Below are 23,230 nucleotides of genomic sequence, written 5' to 3' on the forward strand. Positions count from 1 at the left end.
ACTGCAGTATGGAGTCAACATTCGATCAGGAGAAAGAAAACAATTTGGCAAGTCCTTGTTTTGTTTTGAGGGCAGCTAAATCTATAGCCTAAGCACCAGTACTTGACTGGGAGTTCACCAACCAATACCAGGTGCTTTAGGCTACATTTCAAAGGAAGGAACTGCCATATTTCAGAGGAAGGAACTGTCAAAACCAGTTTTGAGTCTTGCTTGCCTAAGAAAATCCTGCAGAATTAATGCGGTCATCATAACTTGACAGGCGAAGGCACGCACACACACACAAATCTGTAGAAATCAATGCAGGAGACTTTGCCTGAGACAAAAAAAATTATCCTGGTAGAGACCACAAAGGGGTGCTAGAGAGAGAAGGATAGTCTATTTTACAGGGGGGAGTTGAAGAAAACCATTTCCCCCATTTTCAATGGTTATTCCCCTTCCCCACTTCCCATTTCATAAATGAAAGTTGTTTCAACTACGGCGACATGGGTGGGGGAAATAATAGGAAAACAGGGGGAAATGGTTTTGCTATTTCAACCCAGCCTGTACCCCCGTAAAATGGACTAGCTTCCTCTCTCTAGTGCCCCCTTGTGGCTTCTGCCTAAATAAGGAAACAATACCATAATGCTAATGTTTGGAGAGATTAAGCTTCTTTTAAACGTACTTAAAACACACACACACTTTCAATGGTCTCCCCATTGCACTTGTGGACTTTGTCTTGCAATTTATAAAGATAGCTTAGACCAGTGGTTCTCAACTTGTGAATCCCCAAATGTTTTTGGCCTTCAACTCCCAGGAATCCTAACAGCTGGTAAACCGGTTGGGATTTCTGGGAGTAGTAGACCAAAAACATCTGGGGACCCCAGGTTGAGAACCATTGGCTTAGATTAACATTTCTTCTTTTTCAAAAATCAAACTTGGTTTATTCCCTAATGTAGGGCTGTTCCAGTGTTGTCTGAAGAAACAGTTGTTCTCATGATATGGCTTCTTGGGGGTTATTGGGTTTTGCTTGTTGTTGTATCCTCTGTATGCAGTGTACGAGGGTTATCCAGAAAGTAGATTACGTTTTGGAATTAAAAATGAACAAAGTATAGGAGAAAACATTTACCATATGCAGTTGAAAGCCACATCCAAATATCACTTCTCAACATAGTCGCCATTCAAATCTAGGCACTTATTATAGCGATTAATGAGCTTGGCAACTCTTTCCCCACTAAACTCTGCCGCTTGCGTCCTCAACGCAGCGTTTTGGCGATGATGCGCAGCTGCGGAAAGGGGTGATCGGCTGGTTGAGGACGCAAGCGACGGAGTTTTGTGGGGAAGGAGTTGTCAAGCTCATTCATTGCTATAATAAGTGCCTAGATTTGAATGGCGACTATGTTGAGAAGTGGTATTTGGGTGTGGCTTTCAACTGCATATGGTAAATGCTTTCTCCTATACTTTGTTCATTTTTAATTCCAAAACGTAATCTACTTTCTGGATAACCCTCGTATATACCTTTGTATATCCTCTGTGTCCTGTGTATACCTCTGTATCCACCCCCACTTTGGGGGGCTCTGTAGTGATTCCCTGGATCTGTATTATGACTTTGGCTTGCTGGTGGTTTGCTAAGGTACTTCTGGGGTATGAAGGGCAAATTTTCAGTCCATAAGTGCTGTTTCACTAAAGCACTATTGCACCATGACTTTAAAAAATGTAAAAATAAAGGAAGAAGAGAATTAAACAAGAAACTCACTTCAGGGTAAGAATAATGCCGCCGCTAATGTCAGGACAAATGTCTTTCGAATCTTTCAAAAACACTCGTACTACAGCAAAATATTCTTGCAACCTCCCAATAACATGGAAATAATGGGAACTGTAGCCCAAATTCAACTGAAGGCTGCTTTAGGGGATTCTTGGCATTTCCAGGAGGTCTGCTGGTTATAGAGAGGTTTGAGTCATATAAATGATTCAACACATACAGGTTGAAAATCCCTTTTCTAAAATGTTTGGGACCAAAAGCTTTGGAATTTCAGATTTCGATTTTGGAAAACTTGTATAAACATAATGATGTATCTTGGAGACAGGACCCAAGGATAAGCACAAAATTTTATTTTGTTTCATATATACCTCACACACATATCATAAAGATAAGCATATACAATATTTTGAATAATTATATGCATGAATCAAGGTTTGTGTACATTGAATCATCAGAAAGCAACGGTGTCACTATCTCATGTGGACTATTTTGGAGTTATTTCAGATTTTATCATTCTCAATAAGGATGCTCAATCTGTGAAAAATACTTTTTTGTGACCCTTGCATGGTTTTTTAACCATATGATCATGGTCTGAATCACTTCTGTAGTTGTTTTTCTCTGCTTTAATAATGAAACTGAAATTTAGCTGTTTTTTCAGGAATGGATTGACAACAAATTGTGTTGGAACCCTGAAGACTATGGTGGGATCACTGCCATTCGGGTCCCATCGGAATCTCTCTGGCTCCCAGATATAGTTTTGTTTGAAAAGTGAGTATAAGAATCCTTGCACATAAACCAGCATTTGTTTTGTCCTTAAAGTTTCCAGCCTAGCTGTCCTTTATATCTGAACTCCCAGAGCACAGATACATAAGATGTTCTACATGACTGAGTTCAAAAGAGATTGATGTTAAAACTTGATAAAGCCTGATATAATTGATTACATACAGTAGAGTCTCACTTATCCAAGCTAAACGGGCCAGCAGAATGTTGGATAAGTGAATATGTTGTATAATAAGGAGGGATTAAGGAGAAGCTTATTAAACATCAAATTAGGTTATGATTTTACAAATTAAGCACCAAAACGTCGTGTTATATAACTAATTTGACAGAAAAAGGAGTTCAATACGCAGTAATGCTATGTAGTAATTACTGTATTTACGAATTTAGCACCAAAATATCACGATGTATTGAAAACATTGACTACAAAAATGTGTTGGATAATCCAGAATGTTGGATAAGCGAGACTCTACTGTATGTGTTAGTTTTATTAAGATATTTAATGTTTGCCATTTTGTATGTTGGAATCCACCCTGAGTCCCCCTGGGGAGATAAGGCGGAATATAAATAAAGTTGTTGTTATTGTTATTAATTGTTCAGAATGGGATACCTATCTATCATTACCAAAGCTTGTTGCTGTTGTTGTTGGCCTTCAAGTCATTTCTGACTTATGGCGATCCTAGGATAAACCTATCACAGGACCAGGTTTGTTCAGGGATGTGCACGGCCTTTGCCTCCTTCTGATGCTGAGAAAGTGTGGGCTGACCAGGGTTGCCTAATGGGTTTCCATGACTGAGTGGAGATTGGAAGACTGATGTTCAGAGCCATAGCATAATTCCCAAAGCACTTAACAAAGTTAGGGAAATTAAAAACAAAAATGTTAAGGAAAATGAAACTAGTCAGCTTGAAATACAGTTCAAAACTCTTTATTCTTCCCGACTCCCTTTTCCAGTGCTGATGGGCGCTTTGAAGGTTCACTGATGACAAAAGCAATTATAAAATACAACGGGATAGTAGTCTGGACACCGCCAGCCAGTTACAAAAGTTCGTGCACTATGGATGTGACCTTCTTCCCATTTGACAGGCAGAACTGCTCAATGAAATTTGGATCATGGACTTATGATGGTAACATGGTTGACTTAATCCTAGTTGACGAAAATGTGGACAGGACAGATTTCTTTGATAACGGGGAGTGGGAAATCCTGAATGCAAAGGGAATGAAGGGCAACCGAAAAGACGGACTGTATTCCTACCCTTTCATAACTTATTCTTTTGTTCTCAGACGCCTTCCACTCTTTTACACTCTCTTTTTAATAGTCCCGTGTCTGGGATTGTCATTTTTAACAGTGCTGGTGTTTTACTTGCCTTCTGATGAGGGAGAGAAACTTTCACTCTCAACCTCTGTTTTGGTCTCCCTCACTGTTTTCCTCTTAGTCATTGAAGAAATTATCCCTTCGTCTTCCAAAGTCATACCCTTGATTGGCGAGTACTTGTTGTTCATCATGATTTTTGTCACGCTGTCGATCATCGTCACGATTTTTGTAATTAACGTGCACCATCGCTCTTCCTCAACCTACCATCCGATGGCTCCCTGGGTGAAAAGACTTTTCCTGCAGAAGCTCCCCAGGCTGCTCTGCATGAAAGGACACGTCGATCGCTTTTCCTTCTCTGATCCCGAAGGAACGCTGAAACAAAAGCTGGCGAGAAAACATAAACATAAACATTTCAAAGACGGAGAAAAAGTCGTGATTGCATTCTTGGAAAAGGCTGCAGATTCCATCAAGTATATCTCCAGGCATGTTAAAAAAGAACACTTCATCAGGCAGGTATGTTAGAGGTCAAGCATGGGCTGATTTCAATCTTGCACGATTGAGCCTTTTCAGATGAGAATCACAATGGTCAGCTAACGTGTTTTAACTTTAGAAAACAAGCATGCAGACTCAGGATCTTGCAGTTGTTAAGGCATAACTAATTGGTATAAGGTAATCCTTTGAAAGCACTTCGTGTTTAAGAATTTAAGAAGTGTTGAAGAATTGGGCCAAGATTTCCTGCATCCAGAATTTACTTAGTCAAGGAATGAGCAATTATAGGGAATCTGAACCAGTTGCAACCCATTCATCCTTGTCTGATATGGTAGGGGTCATACCCCTGCCTCTGCTGTCAAAATATATTGGTGTGGCAGCAGGAAAACGTCACTTAAATAAATGTGCACAGGGAATGGACAACATATTTTAAAGCATGCTTCCAGGGTAAAATTCTGCTTTAAAACAAGGTGTAAGCTACCCAAGAAGACTACTTGGAAGCACAAATGTTGTTACCATTTACCAGGCCTTTGTAGTAGTATTGTGCAATAAGTTTATTTTATTTATTTATTTATTTCTCACATTTATATCCCACCCTTCTCACCTGAAGGGACTCAGGGCGGCTTACAACAGTGGCAACAATTAGATGCCCATACAAACCAATATAAAACAGCACATAAAACAGTTAAAACTATTAAAATACATTATGAATTACAAAATACAAAGTTCACTTGAAATCATGCAATTGACTTTGGATCGGCCTTAGATCTTGCTTTTTGGATGATGTGTCTTAACATTGGACTGTATCTTAATTATGTTTTTATGTATGCTTAATTTAAATTTAACTTATTTCATATTTTTATGCTTTAGGCACTATGTAGTGCCACTTGTAAGCTGCCCTGAGTCCACCCAGGGGCAGAGAAAGGTGGGATATAAATATGGTCAATAAATAAATAAATAAATAATACAATGCCACTGAATTTGGTAGGCTCAGTGGCAATGAGAACTGCCAAAACTGGGAAGATAACTTGTGATGTCCATCCATGGCCTGGTCCTAAATTATCCATTAGAAACTGCCCCAAATCATTTGCTAAACTATGTCTTACCTTCTGTTCAACCCATGTTATTTTGTTTTCTTTTTTCCAACCCCTCAAATAGGCTAAGGCTAACAGGTCTGCTCAATCTTCCAATGAAATGTGTGATATATTATGACTTCTCTCTCTCTTATAATCGCACACATTAATGAATTTCATATCTCTACATGGGCTGTAGTCCCTTACATAGCTCATCCAAACTGTTGACAGTGCTTATCATTACAATAAATCTGTTCCTTAGCACAAATGGAGTGGTAGACAGCACACTACCAAAATGATCACAACATGATGGCTTACACTGAAAGGAATTTGTTTTATTTGGATTGAAACATGAGTCAAAATCTGTCACTTCAGCAGTTAGCCTTTTCATTGCTGAGAAACTGCATGATTTGATCTCAGCTAAGACAATTTAAACTGTTGAGTTAAATCATCAGGAGACTATCCTCATTTAAATTATTAATTAAATTTTTTCCTGAAAATTCTTTTTTGACTTTACATATGTAAATTTACATCTTAGCAGAGCAGTACATAAATTCTAGTAGAGCACTCTGTTTTTGTTTATTGATATAGATCAGTGTGAGGCAAGTGTGACCCATGAGCTGCATATAGACTCCTGAGCCACATTGGGCAGCCTATGAAATTTCCCTCTGAGTCCCCATGTTATTTTTTCTGGTCTCTAAAGATCCGAGCATCTCCCAAGTCCCTAAGACACAGCCAAAATCAGTCAAATAGGGCAACCACAAGGATGTCACATCACTTCTGAGGCATGGCATGGCCTTCATGGTGCATGAGGAAGGGTGAGAATTAGCCTCTGTCCACTGTCATCCCAGAAGCTCATATCTAACTTAGGCAACAGGGTCTGTTTAAATACTCTAAAGACACCAGATGCCATCTGACCTTAGTATCAAATCAGGGGCAGTCCTGTCTAGTACTTGGATGGGAAATGATCAGGTGATGTAGGAAAGAAGTAACCGGCAAAAGCACTTTTCAGTGTTCCTTCCTAAGAAACCTTGTGAAATGCATGGCATCACCACCTTGGAGGCACATTCGCACACAGTACATTAGATCACATTTCATGGGTTAATTGACTACTATTGTATCTGAAAATTGTAAGAAATAAGTCACTCACACAGACATAACAGCACTCAGACCTAAATCCAATTGTTTATCCCAAGCAAGTAGATCTATTGAACCACTGGGAAATTGTCCAATCAATAATAATAATAATGATGATGATGATGATGATGATGTATTGCTCCCCTCTCTTCACGGCTTGAGACGGGTGGCGACATTGCTAAAACACACATTCATCTAAAACATTCTTTAAATTACACATTATTATTATTATTATTATTATTATTATTATTTTATTATTTTATTATGACACAGCAAACAAGATAGATATGCTGGATTTCGTATCACAAAATCACAAGTCGAAAACTTCTCAAGTGTCTAGGACTGTGTGATGTATTTTCGGATGATCCATTCAGATCCCAGTAGGGTGGCCTTTTGCAGTTGGCAGATCGTAATTTTGTCAATGCCTATTGTTTCCAAATGCCAGCTGAGATCTTTTGGCACAGCACCCAATGCCTCGATCACCACCATTATTATTATTATTATTATTATTATTATTATTATTATTATTATTATTATTATTTCATTTCTATCCCGCTTTTCTCCCATGGGTGGGACTCTAAGTGGTGAATACTAAAACATATTTCCACAAAATTCATATTAAAATACAGAGCAAAGATTAAACATAAGATTCAAGTTTAAAATTCATCATTTAAACTAGACTCATGGGAGCGGTGGGAGCGGCCACTGTTAGCTCCAGCTCCTGCCAACCTAGCAGTTCGAAAACATGCCAATGTGAGTAGATCAATAGGTACCACTCCGGCGGGAAGGTAACAGCGCTCCATGCAGTCATGCCAGCCTCATGACCTTGGAATTGTCTACGGACAACGCCGGCTCTTCGGCTTAGAAATGGCGATGAGCACCAACCCCAGAGTCAGACATGACTGGACTTAATGTCAGGGGAAACCTTTACCTTTACCTTTAGGTTTAGTTGAATTGATTTAGGCATAGACTATTAAGCCAAAGTATTTCACATGTGCTATCACATAGAGACCAGCTAATGGCTAACTGGGGGTGGGTGGGGGGGCATATGTATATATAGCACCTGTTCATCAGCTTATGGGCATCTACATGCCTTATATACCCAGCAGACCCATAGAAGACAGCACCCAAAAGACACCGGGGAGCTATATGTATGCAGATAGTAGTGGATCTTGAACTGAGAAACCAGAACTGAGACCACTTATCCCACCATACCAAATCACTTGTTTTTAATTAATTTTTCAATTAAAAATATATTCAATTGTAGTTTTTCAGTTTTCAAAAAATTTGAATATCCCATGGCAGTGTGGGTCTCCAGGTGATGTTGGGGTGCAATTCCCAGCAGTCCTAGCCAACATAGCCAATGGCGGAAAGGCCTGGGGACTACATTCTTAAAAGATCTGGAGGGTTACACATTGTCTGACTCTGGGATATGAAAAAATCCGAATAAACCCATGTCTACCTTTTCTTTTCTAGGTCGTACAAGACTGGAAGTTTGTTGCTCAGGTTCTTGATCGCATCTTCCTGTGGCTATTTTTGGTGGTATCTGTGATGGGCTCTGTTCTTATATTTACTCCTGCGTTGAAGATGTGGTTGCACAGTGGTTTATAGATCACGTTGTCTTCTTATGTGAGAACCTGCTTAAAGGAAGGATGGAAGCAGAGTGCCAAAGCTGATGTTTCACTAATGTCCTGCTGAGAAGACTCAAAATGTCACTGCCATTTGTAGAGAATCAGTGTAGATGATAAGTGTACATCTTGACAATGTTTTAAGGCTGAATCTTGTGCCTGCTGTCCTGTGAGTAAGCCCTATTCAACTTACTTGGGATTTAAGTATAGTTAGGTGTGTACAGGATTGCACCAGTAATCTTTTGAATTGTTGCACAATTCAATATCCATGTCTGTTATTTTTGTAGTTATTTATATGTTACCTTAGATGCACCAGAAAAATATACCTATATATGGTGTATATAAACCTATATATTGTAAGCACATAAACCAAAAATATCTCAGCTAAAAATTGATATCAGTTTTATGCCCATTTATACTGTTGGTGTGGAGAACCTGTGGACCTCCAAACAATTTTGGTCTACCCAGCAGGAGTTGTAATCCAATAACATTAGAAGGTTGCCTTTTTCTCATCAGTGGTTTAAATAGCCAATGCTTTCCTCCAAACCACTAGTAAAGCCTGTGAAGTGTGCTGCAGATTCTCTGGGGGAAAAATTATACTTTCCATACAACAATTGGTGAGAAAAACTAGAAAGCAGAAGAGGAAAAAAATCATCTACCTAGAGTTTGACTGTGGTGGGCAGATACATACTACTTTTAAAGCTTTATTTTTGTTTCAGTTTGTCCAAAATTATCTATTTAGCAATAACCCACTGATACTGGAAAGATTTCTAAGATCACTGGCTAAAAACATTTATGTATAAAGATTTAAATTGAATTTTACTCAGTCAAATTTAATATTATGATTTCTTCACTCAGATGTAAATATTCCATTTGATGAAAATGATATATGGAAAGTTGATATCCTTATTTATTTGTTGCACTATTTTTAAAAAAATGTTGAATTATATATAAAGGCATAGGGCATGTGCATAACTTTAAGTATAATAAGCACAAATACTTTATATTTTAATAGAATGATAGCTGAATATATATAGATATAGATATATTTATTGCACACAGTGCACAGTTACTTGCCCTTTGTGGGTGAAATGTCATGTTTGTTTTCATTTTTGAAAGCCTTTCTCATTTTCCTCTTTGGTTTGGCAAAGTCGCTCCCACTCAACTCTTTAGAGGTTTTTGGAGTGTTTGCAAATGTCACTGAAGAATTATTTAAATTCACTAACTTGGAGTGCTTAACTCTTGTAGTTTCCCTACCAGTAAGTTAACTGAACAATGTCAATTGAACTCACATTTATACAAAAGGAAACCCAAGCAAATCACAGGCTCATAAACATCTATGTCCATTGTCTAGACCAGTGGTTCTCAACCTGTGAGTCCCTAGGTGTGTTGTCGAAGGCTTTCATGGCCGGGATCACAGGGTTGTTGTATGTCTTTCGGGCTGTGTGGCCATGTTCTAGAAGTATTCTCTCCTGACATTTCGCCCACATCTATGGCAGTCATCCTCAGAGGTTGTGAGGTATGGATAAACTAAGTAAGGAATGAAATCTGGCTACCAGTATTAAAAAATTCTAAAATCAAAACAGTAGATGGGAACCAACACTCTGAGGGCAGAGGGCAGCTAATGACAGAACAAAGGATGCCCCCAGGCAAGAGACAAAACCTTTCCAATGCTAATTAGGGTGATTAACTGAAACATTAATGCTGGCTTCCCAGTGACAAAGGACTCTTGCCACACCCTGGACTCTCCACAGATATAGATTCTTTCCTTTCCTTACTTAGTTTATCCATACCTCACAACCTCTGAGGATGCCTGCCATAGATGTGGGCGAAACGTCAGGAGAGAATACTTCTGGAACATGGCCACACAGCCCGAAAGACATACAAGAGTCCCTAGGTGTTTTGGCCTACAGCTCCCAGAAATCCCAGCCAGTTTACCAGCTGTTAGGATTTCTGGGAGTTGAAGATCAAAACATCTGGCGACCCATAGGCTGGGGACCACTGGATTAGACTCACAGAGAATTTGTGTTGGGACATTAGTTGGGTATGAAACAGCAGAGATAGTCAACATGCAGTCTAGAATTCTTAAGTGAAACATAATTTTGATTTATATTTTAATGAGGAGTGCCAAATAGTCACTAATTTGTCCTCAGTGGCAAGAAAGCAAGCATTCCCTGTTCATCACCCCACCAGGAATCTGGTGGAATAATGGATTAATTCTAATTATTGTCAGTCTTGTTGTAAAGTGAGGTCACACAATATGGATCTCACCAGATGGAGATCCAGAAGCCAGGAAACAGCAGGGGAAACCACGGGGCAGCGCCCAGCTTCGTCCCCCTATTATCCCAATGTGTTTCCTGGCTGTTCCGGCTTGTTAAATGAAGATACAAGTAGTCATCCATATCCTCAGGACTTTCTCGAAGCATGCTGCTGGGACGGAGCCCCAACAAAAGTAGCCCTGCATCATATGATGGACTTTGTCGGGCTTTCTCCCAGCTCTATCTCAGCAAAGTGCTAGGATGGGGAAAATCCCCTTGTCTGATGATGCCCTATGTTTTGTTATGTTGGTAATCAGTATCCTAGGGCATATCAGGTATAAAAGATTTGCTGTGGACAAAGATGGATGAGAGAAAATTTTGTTATTATGTCTATATACCCAATCCTGTATTCTGTGGAGCCATCTTTTAAACATTGCTTTTAAATTTTCATTTCCTGTGAGTCTTTGAGAAGCCCTGCAAAAATGGCCAAATGGAGACTCTTTTAAAGTTTTGGGTGAAAAGGTCAGGTACAAAAATATTTTTTCCCCTGGCAAAAATGTTTTTGTGCAAAGAAAATATATATTTCTGTGCAAAATGTTTTAGTAAAGAAAACATGCATTCTGTACCCAATACAATTTTCTGTGCGAAAAGCCCAATATATTTTGTAGAAATAAATGCTGAAATGTAGAAAATTGTTTTGAAAAGTGTTTTTCCAATCTCACTAGTGGGGAGAAGAGTTTGGCAATTATATTTACTTGCATGCAAGAATGAAACGAGTGAAGATTTATATTCCTAACAGGAACCCTTTGCATTAGTGCCTAGAGATTTTTATAGCACTTTATAACCCGTCCTAAAATATTTCAAGCTTTTAGTTTGTGGAAGCTGAGAGCAGACTTTTTTCCTATAGAGACCCTTAGAGGACATGACCAAGACCCCCAGGAATTTTATTTATTTATTTATTTACAGTATTTATATTCCACCTACTCACCCCGAAGGGGACTCAGGGTGGATCACAGAACATATATGCGGCAAACATTCAATGCTGCTTATAACAATAACAAGATGGACAACAGACAGAGGTGTATATATAGGTTTTTCCATCTTTCGGCATCTTTGGAGGCTGTAATCGGTTCTGGCCACCAGGGGTGCTGTCACTCTATCTCCTGCCGAAGAGCTTTCTTTGTTCATACTGATCAAAACGCCGAGCCTAAATACCTCCCCGTTTTAATGCAGTTCCTATTTACCTACTCACATTTGTTTTCAAACTGCTAGGTAGGCAGAAGCTGGGTTAAAGGTTAGGCGCTCACCCTGACTTGGGGTTCAAACTCTCAACCTTCTTGTTGGCAAGATTTATTGCAGCTTGGTGATTAACCTGCTAAAGCCTAATTCAATTCTGTATTCCTGGAAATAAAAATTGTATACCAGTCTTTCCAGAAACTCCCATACTAGTTCTAGGGGCAGCAATAGCTAGTTCAGGAATTGTACCGGTGCTGTCGAATTCTACACTTGTCAACAAGACTGTTGTTCTTTTATATATGCACTGATTTTATCTGAAATAATAGGATCAAATAATGTACTGTGTTTCCTTGCAATAATTGGATCACTAAATATGCATGCTGCAAGCCTGAGGCTCCTTTGTTTGCTCCATCTCATAGAACACTTCATACAGTGACTTACAAGATGGCATTTTGCTCTTTGTTTACAGGATGTATGTACCTTGCGAAAATGCTACAGCACCTATCTGAACTGTTTGTGAGCATAGCGCTGCTTTAAAGATTATCAACCAGTAGTAGCATTAGGTTGTCACAGACAAGAACTGCACTTGGGTATAAACACTGTTAATAAAAGGCAATAATAAATAAATAAAAATTCTGAGACAATGTGTGGTTTTTCATTTACTGGTAAAAACTGGCAGAGAAGAAAAAATAGTCTTGGGGAAATGTTGGGAATCCTAAAAACAGAGACAAAAATGAGCAAAAATGGGTCCTTAGCTCTACTTACGATATAGCTTTTTTTGCTTCATGCCTGTGGTGCAGCAAAATGTGACATTCAAACTCCAGACATGTAACAGTTCATCATGTCATGTTTCCTTTTCTCATTTGATATTGATATACACAATTTTGTCAGTATCTCTGTTTTGCACCACCTGACATTTTGCCCACATCTATGGCAGGCATCTTCAGAGGTTGTGAGGTATATACCTCACAACCTCTGAGGATGCTTGCCATAGATATGGGCGAAACCTCAGGAGATAATACTTCTGGAACATGGCCATACAGCCTGGAAAATACACAATAATCCTGTCATAGCTCCTAAGTTTTTAAACCCTTGTACTGGCAGACTGCTGACTTGAAGGCTGGATTGCTGACTTGAAGGTTGCTGGTTCGAATTCAACCTGGGGGAGAGCACAGATTAGCTCTTTCTGTTAGTTCCAGCTCCATGCAGAGACATGAGAGAAGCCTCCCTCAAGGATGGTAAAACATCAAATATCCGGGCATCCTCTGGGCTAGATCCGTGCAGATGGCCAATTATCTCACACCAGAAGCGAATTGCAGTTTCTCAAGGTATAGGGTTACAGCCTGTGTTGGATGGGATTACACTCCCTCTGAAGACAAAGGTTCACAGCATAGGAGTTCTGGATTCATCGCTGAGCCTGAAACCCCAGGTCTCAGCGTGGCCAAGGGAGCTTATGCACAATGAAAACTTGTGTGCCAGTTGTACCTTGAGAAGCCAGACTTGGCCACAGTAGTCCATGCTCTTATTACACCCTGAATAGACTATTGCAACATGCTCTACGTGCGGTTGCCTTTGAAGCTTCAAGTAGTACAACAAGCGGCAACCAGATTCCTCACTGGGCCAGCATATAGGGAGCATACAACCCCCCTGCTATGTCAGCTTCACTGGCTGCCAGTCTGTTATCCAGCACAATTCAAAGTGCTGGCTTCAGTTTATAAAGCCCTAAATGGTTCCGGCCCAGCTTACCTGTCCAAACGTATCTCCCTCTATGATCCACCTCGGAGCTCTTCTGGGGAGGCCCTGCTCTCGGTCCCACCTTCTTCGTAGGTGCGGTTGTTGGGGACGAGAGACAGGGCCTTCTTAGTGGTGGCCCTTGTCTGTGGAACACCCTCCCTAGCGAAATTAGAATAGCCCCCCTCCCTCCTGACCTTCAGGAAGAAATTAAAAGTGGTTATGGGCCCAAGCTTTTGGATAGCAAGTTTTAGTGCAATAAGAGAATAAGGAATAGTGAATTGACAAATGGAACAACATGATTTTAATAACTGAGTTGCTTTAATATTTTTGGTTTTAATGGAAAAGTTTATTTTATTATATGTATGTTTATGGCATCGAATTGCTGCTTATCTGTAATGCCACTCTGAGGGTGGAAGGGCAGGATATAAATCCAGTAAATAAATAATAAATACTTAACTAGAGGAAGGCAATGCATTTTGAAAAATTCTGCCAAGAAAGCCCTGAGATGGTTTGCCTTAGGGTTGCCTTAAATCAGAAATGACTCGAAGGAAAACATCTCTTTCAAAAATCTTTTAAACAGAATTTCTTTATTTGAGCCTACGCTCCCAAGAGTAGCAGAAATCACAATAGTAACTATCTACTGAAGGTTCAAAAATACCACTGGTTACATGGAGGGAAAACTATTTTGGATGATAGATTTCATGGGGATGGTAAAAATACTGTGTGGATGTGTGCACCCTATGAAGGTCTCAAAGGAAGGCTCATGGGGCATCAAGCCTTAGTAGCTGTTCACCCCTTGACTGAACTGGACTTCGGAGGCTCTAGTCCCCACTGAATCACAAACAATAGGTGACTCATGAATCATACACACTTTCTTAGCCTAATATGTCTTGCACAGAATGTGGATAAAGTGGACAGAAGACAGGCATGTATGCTGACATCCGCCCATTGGAAAAAAGGTGGAATATAAATGAACTGAATAAATAACTAAGAAAGCTGCATTCCCCCCATATACAGATACGATCCCTTATATTCCAACAATAAAGTCCACTAAATAATATATTGTATATGCATATAATATTGATAATAATACTAATAAAAATACAAAATACTAATATTAATTATATATTATATATTACATGTAATATTACTAATAATATTACAATATAGTGGTATAGTACAATATGGTAATATATAAGGCTAATATTGTGCTATGCTAATAATATAATTTATTTTATGTACATACAATTTGTAAGCCACCCTGAGTCCCCTTCAGGGTGAGAAGGGCGGGAGAAAAATGTAGTAAATAAATAAATAACCTTGATTGGAGTAAATGCACTAAAATCCATAAAACAATGCTGAGCTGTATTCATTAAAAATTGGCAAAGGAGGGTTTGACTTAAAAAAAAACCTTTATGAAACAGCAATAGGGTGTGAAATCGTTTCTTAGCATCTTAATTTAATTTATGGGAAATTGTTAAAAAAATTCTAGCAATCAGCAGTAATTTAATTATAAGCCTAGCGAACAATTAACCAATAATTTAATCTCATTTTATGATCATAATTCTTATAATGCATTTGAAAGACCATCAGTCTTGTACCATTCCCTCAATATATCTAAACTTATAGCTCTCTGATTCTTTTAGGTTCCTGGCTTGCAGGTAAGGACTGATAAAAAAGAAACCATTACTGTAATGATGTCCACTGATCTAATTCCAATTGTCACTTCCGCATTGAATCAATGGAAGCTTGTAATCAATACTTGTGTAATAAATACCATTGATATAATGGGTCTACATGGACTAACAATTGGATCTAGGCCTTTCCTTCTGTTTGGACTTTTATGTAACTCGATTAATGCTTAATGGCCTTTAATGGCAATTGGCCATTTCAAGCTATAGGAATTTGTACTGCAGACACTTTGTGTGACAATAATGATAAAAGCAGTTTCTGAGTTTACTGGTTTGGAGAAAAAGCTCTCCCAGGTACTAACTCTCTCCTGACTCTTTGAAAGCTGAAGATTTTGCTATCAAGGAAATGATTCACTGAATATCTTTCTACTTCAGAAAGTAAGGAGCATGGAACAATGTCAAGTATAATTTTTTCACTCAAATAATAGAAGAATAGGGTTGAGATCCTGAACCATGGAGCACAATGTTCTGGCAGATTCCTTTCCTTTGCTCCACTCCCTTAATTTCCAATTTACCTTTCTGCTATCACAGTTGTCCCCATCTTCTAGCGTCCAGCTATATTTCCTCTAACATCTCCAGAGGGCCCCAGGGAAACATCATTTTCATGCTTTCCCAGATGCTATATAGTGCCCCAGTTCCAGACAGGTAGGCTACATGGACAAAGAGTAATTGTGGATGGTAGTGCTGGGTGACTCTTTATATAACAGTGGTTCTTGACCTGTGGATTGTGAACCACTAGTAGCCCCCAAGAACTAAAATATGGTCCACAGCCTCACTTTGTTGCAATGAGAGTGACTGGTCTCGCGAAACTCTCTTATAGTGCCAAGGCAACGGGGATATTGGGAGTAGAGAGGCTGACTATCCACAAAAGGCATCACAAGCAGCCTCCTGACTGCTGTTTCTCCTCCTCCTCCCTCCCCTTGAACAGAGCCATTCCATGTGGTGCCTGGAAGTGGAGGTGCCTTGGTGTCTTTGTTTTTAGGCCTGTTCTTGGCTTTTTGGGGTGCTGATTCAGAAAATTGCATTGGATAGACCACATCAGCTGTAGATTATTAAATATGGTTTTCTGTGGTTGAGCAGGTGGCGACTACTGAATGGCATATGTTCTGTATCAGAAACTAGAGCTGATGTGGTCTATCCAATGCAGTCTTCTGAATCAGCACCCCAAATAACCAAACCCAAAGTTGATCAAAAACTGATCCGTAACCCTTTTGGTACTAATGTTGGAGATTGATCTCTGATCAAGTGGTTCCTGATCAAAAAAAGGTTGGGAACCACTGTTATATAATGACCATAAAAGGATTTACCCAACAGCAAATTTCGCTAACAGTATCCTGCCCTTTCCCACCTTTATGAAGTTCCAAGAGTTAAAATAATACTACACAAGGCATTGATTTCTATGTATATTTGGGAAGACTGAATCAGCATCTCTCCAAGTTATTAATATAGATCTCCAGATTCCAGAGCTACTTCTCCTGTTCTGTATGGCCCATTGCCACCTTATAGACTCAAAGTAGATAATAAATTTCTTTGATGCTTAGCCACAGATTCTTCCAAACAAAATTGGGATTTAATCCTACATATAAAGTAGATGAGTGTAATGAAAAGGTAGAAAGCTGAGTTTGGAGAAAGGACGGCCGTACTCCAGGTGGCTCCAATGCCAGTGGGGCAATAGAATCTACTCCAGGTTTCAGTTCAGTCTTTAAGATACTACAAAAGGAGCTAAACCTTATTCTAACATAGATTCAGTATTTTTGTTAAAGTTTAGGCTAAGGGCATGTCTGTACCAACAGTTTGTATTAATGTGCTCCATTTTCAAAAAACTATTAGCTTGACATCTAAAACAGAGACTGGCACAATTTTTTCAACAAAACTGAAACTTAATGAGCTGTTTAAAAAACTTATTTACTAATTTTATTTAAAGCTTCTTAAAATGTGTCACATTGTCAAAATGTACAAACATATTTCAAATAAAATGACAAATGCTGTGAATCCAAGAAATCATGAACTTTGGATTGGGTCAGAAAATTCAGTGAATTATTGGGCTTCTTTCAGTGTTTCCATGGGGTTTATGTACATCAAGCTGTGTTAGAATATTGCCTTTCTTTGTGTGTGAAAACCCCCCAGAATGATACATTTTGCATGCATATTATTGTAATATTCACAAACATGTTTCCTTACATGAACAAACCAAAGTGCTACTGTCATAGTAATTGCTTTGCAAAAATAAGCAAAGTGGAAGGAATGCTATATATGTACACATGAACTTTATTTATAATTTTTATATACAACTCCACCACATCCCATTGAACATGCCCAATGTTTGATTTTGGAAGCTAAGCTGGGCCAGAACTGAGCAGTACTTGTGAGACCTCTGGAAGGAAACAACAGGGTTTACTGGGTAAGTCTATGGGGAAAATCCTTCCTGAAACCCAGGCAAGAAGACAAGAATGCAATCAGAATTAATAGTATTAGGCTACATTCCCTCCAACCTTTGACAGATGAAAAGCAGAGCACATGTGGCTATGCAATATCCGAGTGTGGTCAAAATGAGAAAAACAACAACAGGTAAGTTAGGAGAGACTACAGCAGTTTGCTTTTGCTGGGCCTAGTGGATAGGGCAATGCTTTGTGTCTTCCTCTCTTCTCACAGAGTTGAGTGCAAACTTCTTTTACACTTTGAATTCAATGTGCAGCAATCAAAATAGGGAACACGGGGAAATTGGAAGGAGGATAGAGAAATTGAAATATTTTAAAAATAGTTCACAATGTAGGACAGGGGATTAATTGGACAAGTCAGACCAATTGCAGGGTATGGGACTAGATGGAGCAATGGTCTTAGTATAAGGGAAAGTCCTTTCCCACCTTCCAGCAAGGAGATTTTGGCCTTATGTGGCCTAGTTGTGTGTGCATTTTATTACTAGCTCTACATGCTCTGCTATCCAAAACTAGATGCAAAAGAATGGTTCAGAAGGTGAAACCAATAAATGATTTGATTCCACGAATCACATATTGCGATGACCTGAAATCTGATATCTAAATTTACTTCTGAGTTACTCTGATCATGGATTGTACAAATGTAATGGGGCAGTGTGTTAAAGTGCTGAGCTGCTGAACTTGCAGACCGAAAGGTTGCAGGTTCGAATCCAGGGAGCGGAGTGAGCGCCTGCTGTTAGGTCCAGCTTCTGCCAACCATAGAATAATAGAATCATAGAATAGTAGAGTTGGAAGAGACCTCATGGGCCATCTAGTCCAACCCCCTGCCAAGAAGCAGGAAATCGCATTCAAAGCACCCCGACAGATGGCCATTCAGCCTCTGCTTAAAAGCCTCCAAGGAAGGAGCCTCCACCACAGTCTGGGGCAGAGAGTTCCTACCTAGCAGTTCAAAAACATAAAAATGTGAGTAGATCAATAATTACCACTCCGGTGGGAAGGTAACAGCACTCCATGCAGTCATGCTGGCCACAAGAGCTTGGAGGTGTCTACGACGGCTCTTCGGCTTAGAAATGGAGATAAGCACCAACCCCCAGAGTCGGACACGACTGGACTTAACATCAGGAGAAACTTTTACCTTTACTTTAATACAGGGAAAGTATTATTGCTTTCATAAAAAAGGAAGCCAGATCTTCCATAGAAGTGGGTGAACTGTCAGGAGAGAATGCTTCTGGAACATGGCAATACAGCCTGGAAAACTCACAGCAACTCGAAGCCAGATCTGTTCCAATCCATGGCAAGCTGTTCAGTGATCTGCCACTAGATAGATTCTGATCTACTTTCTGCCCGCACTTGCTGATGTAAAACTTCCTCCAGAATTTCTCAACATACCCTATGAATTTCTCAAGAAATGCTCAAAAGTGGTTTTGTCAACTCCTTCCTATGTAAAATAGTCTAAAGCAGGTGGAATTCATTGGTCGTGACCCCTCCAAGTACTAGCCAAGGCCAGTCCATCGTAGGGAATGCAAAATACGTGTCTAAAGAAAAGACCAGCCACTGGCAAAGACAGGGGATGATTTTAATCTTGAAATATAGATGCTGCTGCACCTGTTAAAGTCTCTTGCTTGTTTGATTGTTCACTAATAGACAGGGATGATATTTCCTCAGGAAGAGCTATAGCTGGAGATGATCCAGTAATGTATCTGAAAAGATAGTCTTAAATTTGGGCAGAGTGAGAGAAGAATGATTTGTAGCTGTTCATTAATGGTGAGAAATCTTTGGATTGTTTTTGTTGTTGTGATATCTCCTTTTAAAACTTACTTGCTTTCAAGCAAAAATATAGCTAGAGAAAATCTTCCATAACTTCCTCAATTCCCACCATTACATAAAGATAATCGTTTGCACTTAAATACTTACATTTGTTTTGCTTGCATTCCCTGTAACTGTGCCTGCCCCTTTGGTTTAGAAGCCTGAAATTCATGTTAAATGCTCAACTGAAAGTTTGAAATACTACAATGCTGAAAATTTGGGAAGTGAAAGAACATTCCTTACTTATTTTGCCCACATCCCTATTACTAAACACCCAACTTCCAGGAAACCCTACATCAGCTTTCTCCAACCTGGTGCTCTTCATATCTGCTGGAGTAGACTTCCCATCATCCCAGTCAGCATCGGATGAAATTAAGATGTCTCCAAGGAGGAAACAGAGGGATTTCTGGGTCTTTTGATGAGGAAACTGACTCTGTGTTATTTGTAATGCTACTTCATACTACTTCATATGAAATATGAGTTGATTTAGTTCTGCTCTAAAATGAGCAAATATATAGCAAGATTAATACATTTCAATTACAGTAGAATTCCTTTATCTGACTTCCGCTTCTCCAACACATTGTATTATCCAACTTGCAGGTCTCTCTCCCCTCCCGGCGGGTGCCTGGCGCTTAGAGAGGCCTGATGAACATTGCTATTTTTCTAGGCAGCCAGGTGATTGCTGGGAGGGAAAAGTCTCCTCCCTTCCAGCCAAGCACCCGGCTTGGAGAGGCCTCCTACACGTTGCTGCCTAGAAAAAACAGCTGTTTTTCTAGGCAGCAGTGGCCCCTCCAGGCCGAGTGCTTGCCGGGAGGGAAAAGTCTTCTCCTTCCCAGCCAAGCACCCGGCTTGTCGGGAGGGATAATAGGGCCTCCCTATTATCTAACAGTTTCAGTTATCTGACATTCGGCCAGCCCATTTATATCGGATAACCAGAACTCTACTGTATGTCTTTATATTATGTGTCACCTTAACAAAAACACATTGCACAATCAATTCTAGCATTATGAGCATTCATAAATAAATTATATCTCAATCATTAATGACAAATGTACATGAATTATAGCTGTGGAACATGTGGAAATAAATGCAGAGAAACTTGCCAAGCAGAGATTTTGCTGCTGCCTAATTCTCCTATTGGGATTTAAATACCATTTTTATCTCTCAGTGCCATCACAGAACATTTTTCCAAGTTTACCCTCTTGAACAGATATGCCAATATATTCTACTACCATTTTCATAATCCCCAACCTCTTATGGGAGTTGTAGTCCCAAACATTTGGAGGATGTTTACTTGGGGAATGCAACGTCATTCCAACATCATCAGTCACCAAGACACAAAAATGAACACTATGTATTGTGATTAGCCGTCCCAAGCCAGCCAACAATTAATATGGACCAAACTTACTTCAAAGCCTAACAACACATTTCCAGTAGTATCTCTTGATAAAATGTTTGGGTGTGGGAAACAAATACAGTAGAGTCTCACTTATCCAACATTCGCTTCTCCAATGTTCTGGATTATCCCAACGCATTTTTGTAGTCAATGTTTTCAATTCATTGTGATATTTTGGTGCTAAATTCGTAAATACAGAAATTACAACATAACATTACTGCATATTGAACTACTTTTTCTGTCAAATTTGTTGTATAACATGATGTTTTGGTGCTTAATTTGTAAAATCATAACCTAATTTGATGTTTAATAGGCTTTTCCTTAGTCCCTCCTTATTATCCAACATATTCGGTTATCCAACGTTCTGCCGGCCCGTTTATGTTGGATAAGTGAGACTCTACTATATGTGACCCCTGAAACTATATTTCATTAGTTGTTCTCCGTACCTTCTTTTTAGTTTAGGCCTCTTGAACTGATCAGATATTTCCTTCTTCAAAATGTTAAAGAATTGCTGCTTACATATCTTTCCCCATTGATGTCACTTTTAATTAAAGGTAGAAAGGTAACTAACTTGTCCAAGTGAAACTGTAGTGATCAGCCCCCTCTGATACTTTTGGTTGGCTTATCACACTTATTTATGACCTGAACTTCCTAGAAACTCCTCAGGAGTTTTCAACCAGGATGGAGATGCAGCCACAAGGGAGCAATTGATTTTCTAGGTTATACTTTTGGGTCATGTGGGATGAGTTGGGGATTTGTTGTGGAGTTACTCCCACACTAGGGAAATCTAGGGGTTGAATTCAGTCTTCCTTTACCTGGCATTCTTTAAGTGTGTTGGACCCTGGTATCCCCCATTCCCCATACTGGCTGAGGAAGATGGACGTTGCAGTCCAACCTATCTGGAAGATGCTATGTTGCAGGAAGAATGACTTAGAGAACTAATGCGGGTTCATCCAGATCTTGTCATTAGTGTTCCGTGTTAGCCCATGTTTAAATAAAATGGAGAATTAATACTCCACCATCACATTTGTACTTCTTATCTGGATTCTCCTGCATCATTTGCCATCTCACGCATTGGTGGAGTCCTCGCTATTCCACTTCCTTCACCTTTTTTTCCCTTAAAAGACCCACCCACTGCGTGAAAACGGGAGTATCTCTGTGGTGGGGCAGAGAACTAAGGATGACATCGCACCGGCACCTGGTTGGGCCACTTGACTACTGAAACGGAGGTCTACACAGTTATTACTTAATCAAGACGAGCGGGGGGTTCCCAATATTTGTTCTTCGTGGACTTGTTGTCCATGAAGACTCCAAGATCTTTCTTACATGGACTGTTGTTGATATCATAATGCAAAACATTTCTTTTAATAAGGGGAGACTTAACTTTTGACTGCAGGGACTGACAGTAATGATAGACCCAAGGAAGTAATGGTGGTGAGAGAAGTTAACAGTTGTAACTGCCCACGGACTTCATAAAATGGTTTGGCACAACAAAAATGACCAGTTGCCATCACATGGGAAAATCCATAATCTCCCCTACATCTAGGCATGTACAGATGGCTGGAGCTGGTAGACTGCCGGCTCCAAAAAACATGCGGTTTTTGAATGAAAGCACTGAGGACCATCGGGTGACCACTAAATGTAGGCTTCCATCATGTGATGGCAACCGAGGGACTTCAATTTAACAGCATCTAGAAATGGGAACATTGTCTAATGCAGTGGTTCTCAACCTGGGGCCCCCAGATGTTTATGGCCTACAACTCCCAGAAATCCCAGCCAGTTTAACAGCTGTTAGGATTTATGGGAGCTGAAGGTCAAAAACATCTGTGGACCTCAGGTTGAGAACCACTGATCTAATGGGATGAGGTCCTTAATGCATTGTGAGGAGACAAAGAAGAAAATATTGATCTTCAGATCAAGGATAAAAAACTCGGTTCTATAAAAGATGGGCCCTCCACTTATTGATGAATTCCTACTTTCATGGTACCTCACAGGCTGACTATGACTGATGGGAACTGGGCCACCGTTTTTCCAGCAATGCTGTATAACTGTTGCACATGGGTGATTTGAATATACACCTGAAAAAAGGTGTGAGGGCAGAGGTTTATCCTGAAGGGACCAAATACAATCAAATTATGTGTCTGCTATCAGTGGCTGAAGGAATAATCCTCCAGTCCCAAAAACACAAAGAATGATGAAAACCCACAGGAACACTCTGTCAATCACCATGGCGACATATTTCCAATCATCTTCTACCTGCAATACACAAAAAGAGAGATACATTTTCATGCAGTAGCAATAAAAAAGAGCCAACTGTTTGCCAACAGTATGGGGAACAGGGTAAGAATTCATTCATTCATTTATTTATTCATTCATTCATAAATAAATAAAGTAAAATCATATTAAGAGGACATGCCCATTGTAGACGTATATATTGGGATGATCTATATGGAACTGGGACTTTGGATTAATAATAATAATAATAATAATAATAATAATGGGATCTGCGCGCACATCAT

General features: G+C 39.6%; 2 protein-coding genes across 2 annotated transcripts in view; one reads left to right on the forward strand and one right to left on the reverse strand.

The window, feature by feature from the left end:
• The window catches only part of chrnb3 (cholinergic receptor nicotinic beta 3 subunit), a 38,381-nt gene extending 26,101 nt beyond the window's left edge, over window positions 1-12,280 (forward strand). The window contains exons 4-6 of the mRNA XM_016996612.2: window positions 2,397-2,506; window positions 3,468-4,341; window positions 8,004-12,280. Of these exons, the coding sequence (XP_016852101.2) occupies window positions 2,397-2,506; window positions 3,468-4,341; window positions 8,004-8,138 (1,119 nt within the window). The 3' untranslated portion in view covers window positions 8,139-12,280. The remainder of the gene's footprint in view (window positions 1-2,396; window positions 2,507-3,467; window positions 4,342-8,003) is intronic.
• A 4,685-nt stretch (window positions 12,281-16,965) lies between these two features.
• The window catches only part of chrna6 (cholinergic receptor nicotinic alpha 6 subunit), a 29,345-nt gene continuing 23,080 nt past the window's right edge, over window positions 16,966-23,230 (reverse strand). The window contains exon 6 of the mRNA XM_008118703.3: window positions 16,966-22,967. Coding sequence (XP_008116910.1) covers window positions 22,845-22,967 — 123 coding nt within the window. The 3' untranslated portion in view covers window positions 16,966-22,844. The remainder of the gene's footprint in view (window positions 22,968-23,230) is intronic.

Source organism: Anolis carolinensis, chromosome 2 (genome assembly GCF_035594765.1).
Source record: "Anolis carolinensis isolate JA03-04 chromosome 2, rAnoCar3.1.pri, whole genome shotgun sequence".
Lineage (NCBI taxonomy): Eukaryota > Metazoa > Chordata > Lepidosauria > Squamata > Dactyloidae > Anolis > Anolis carolinensis.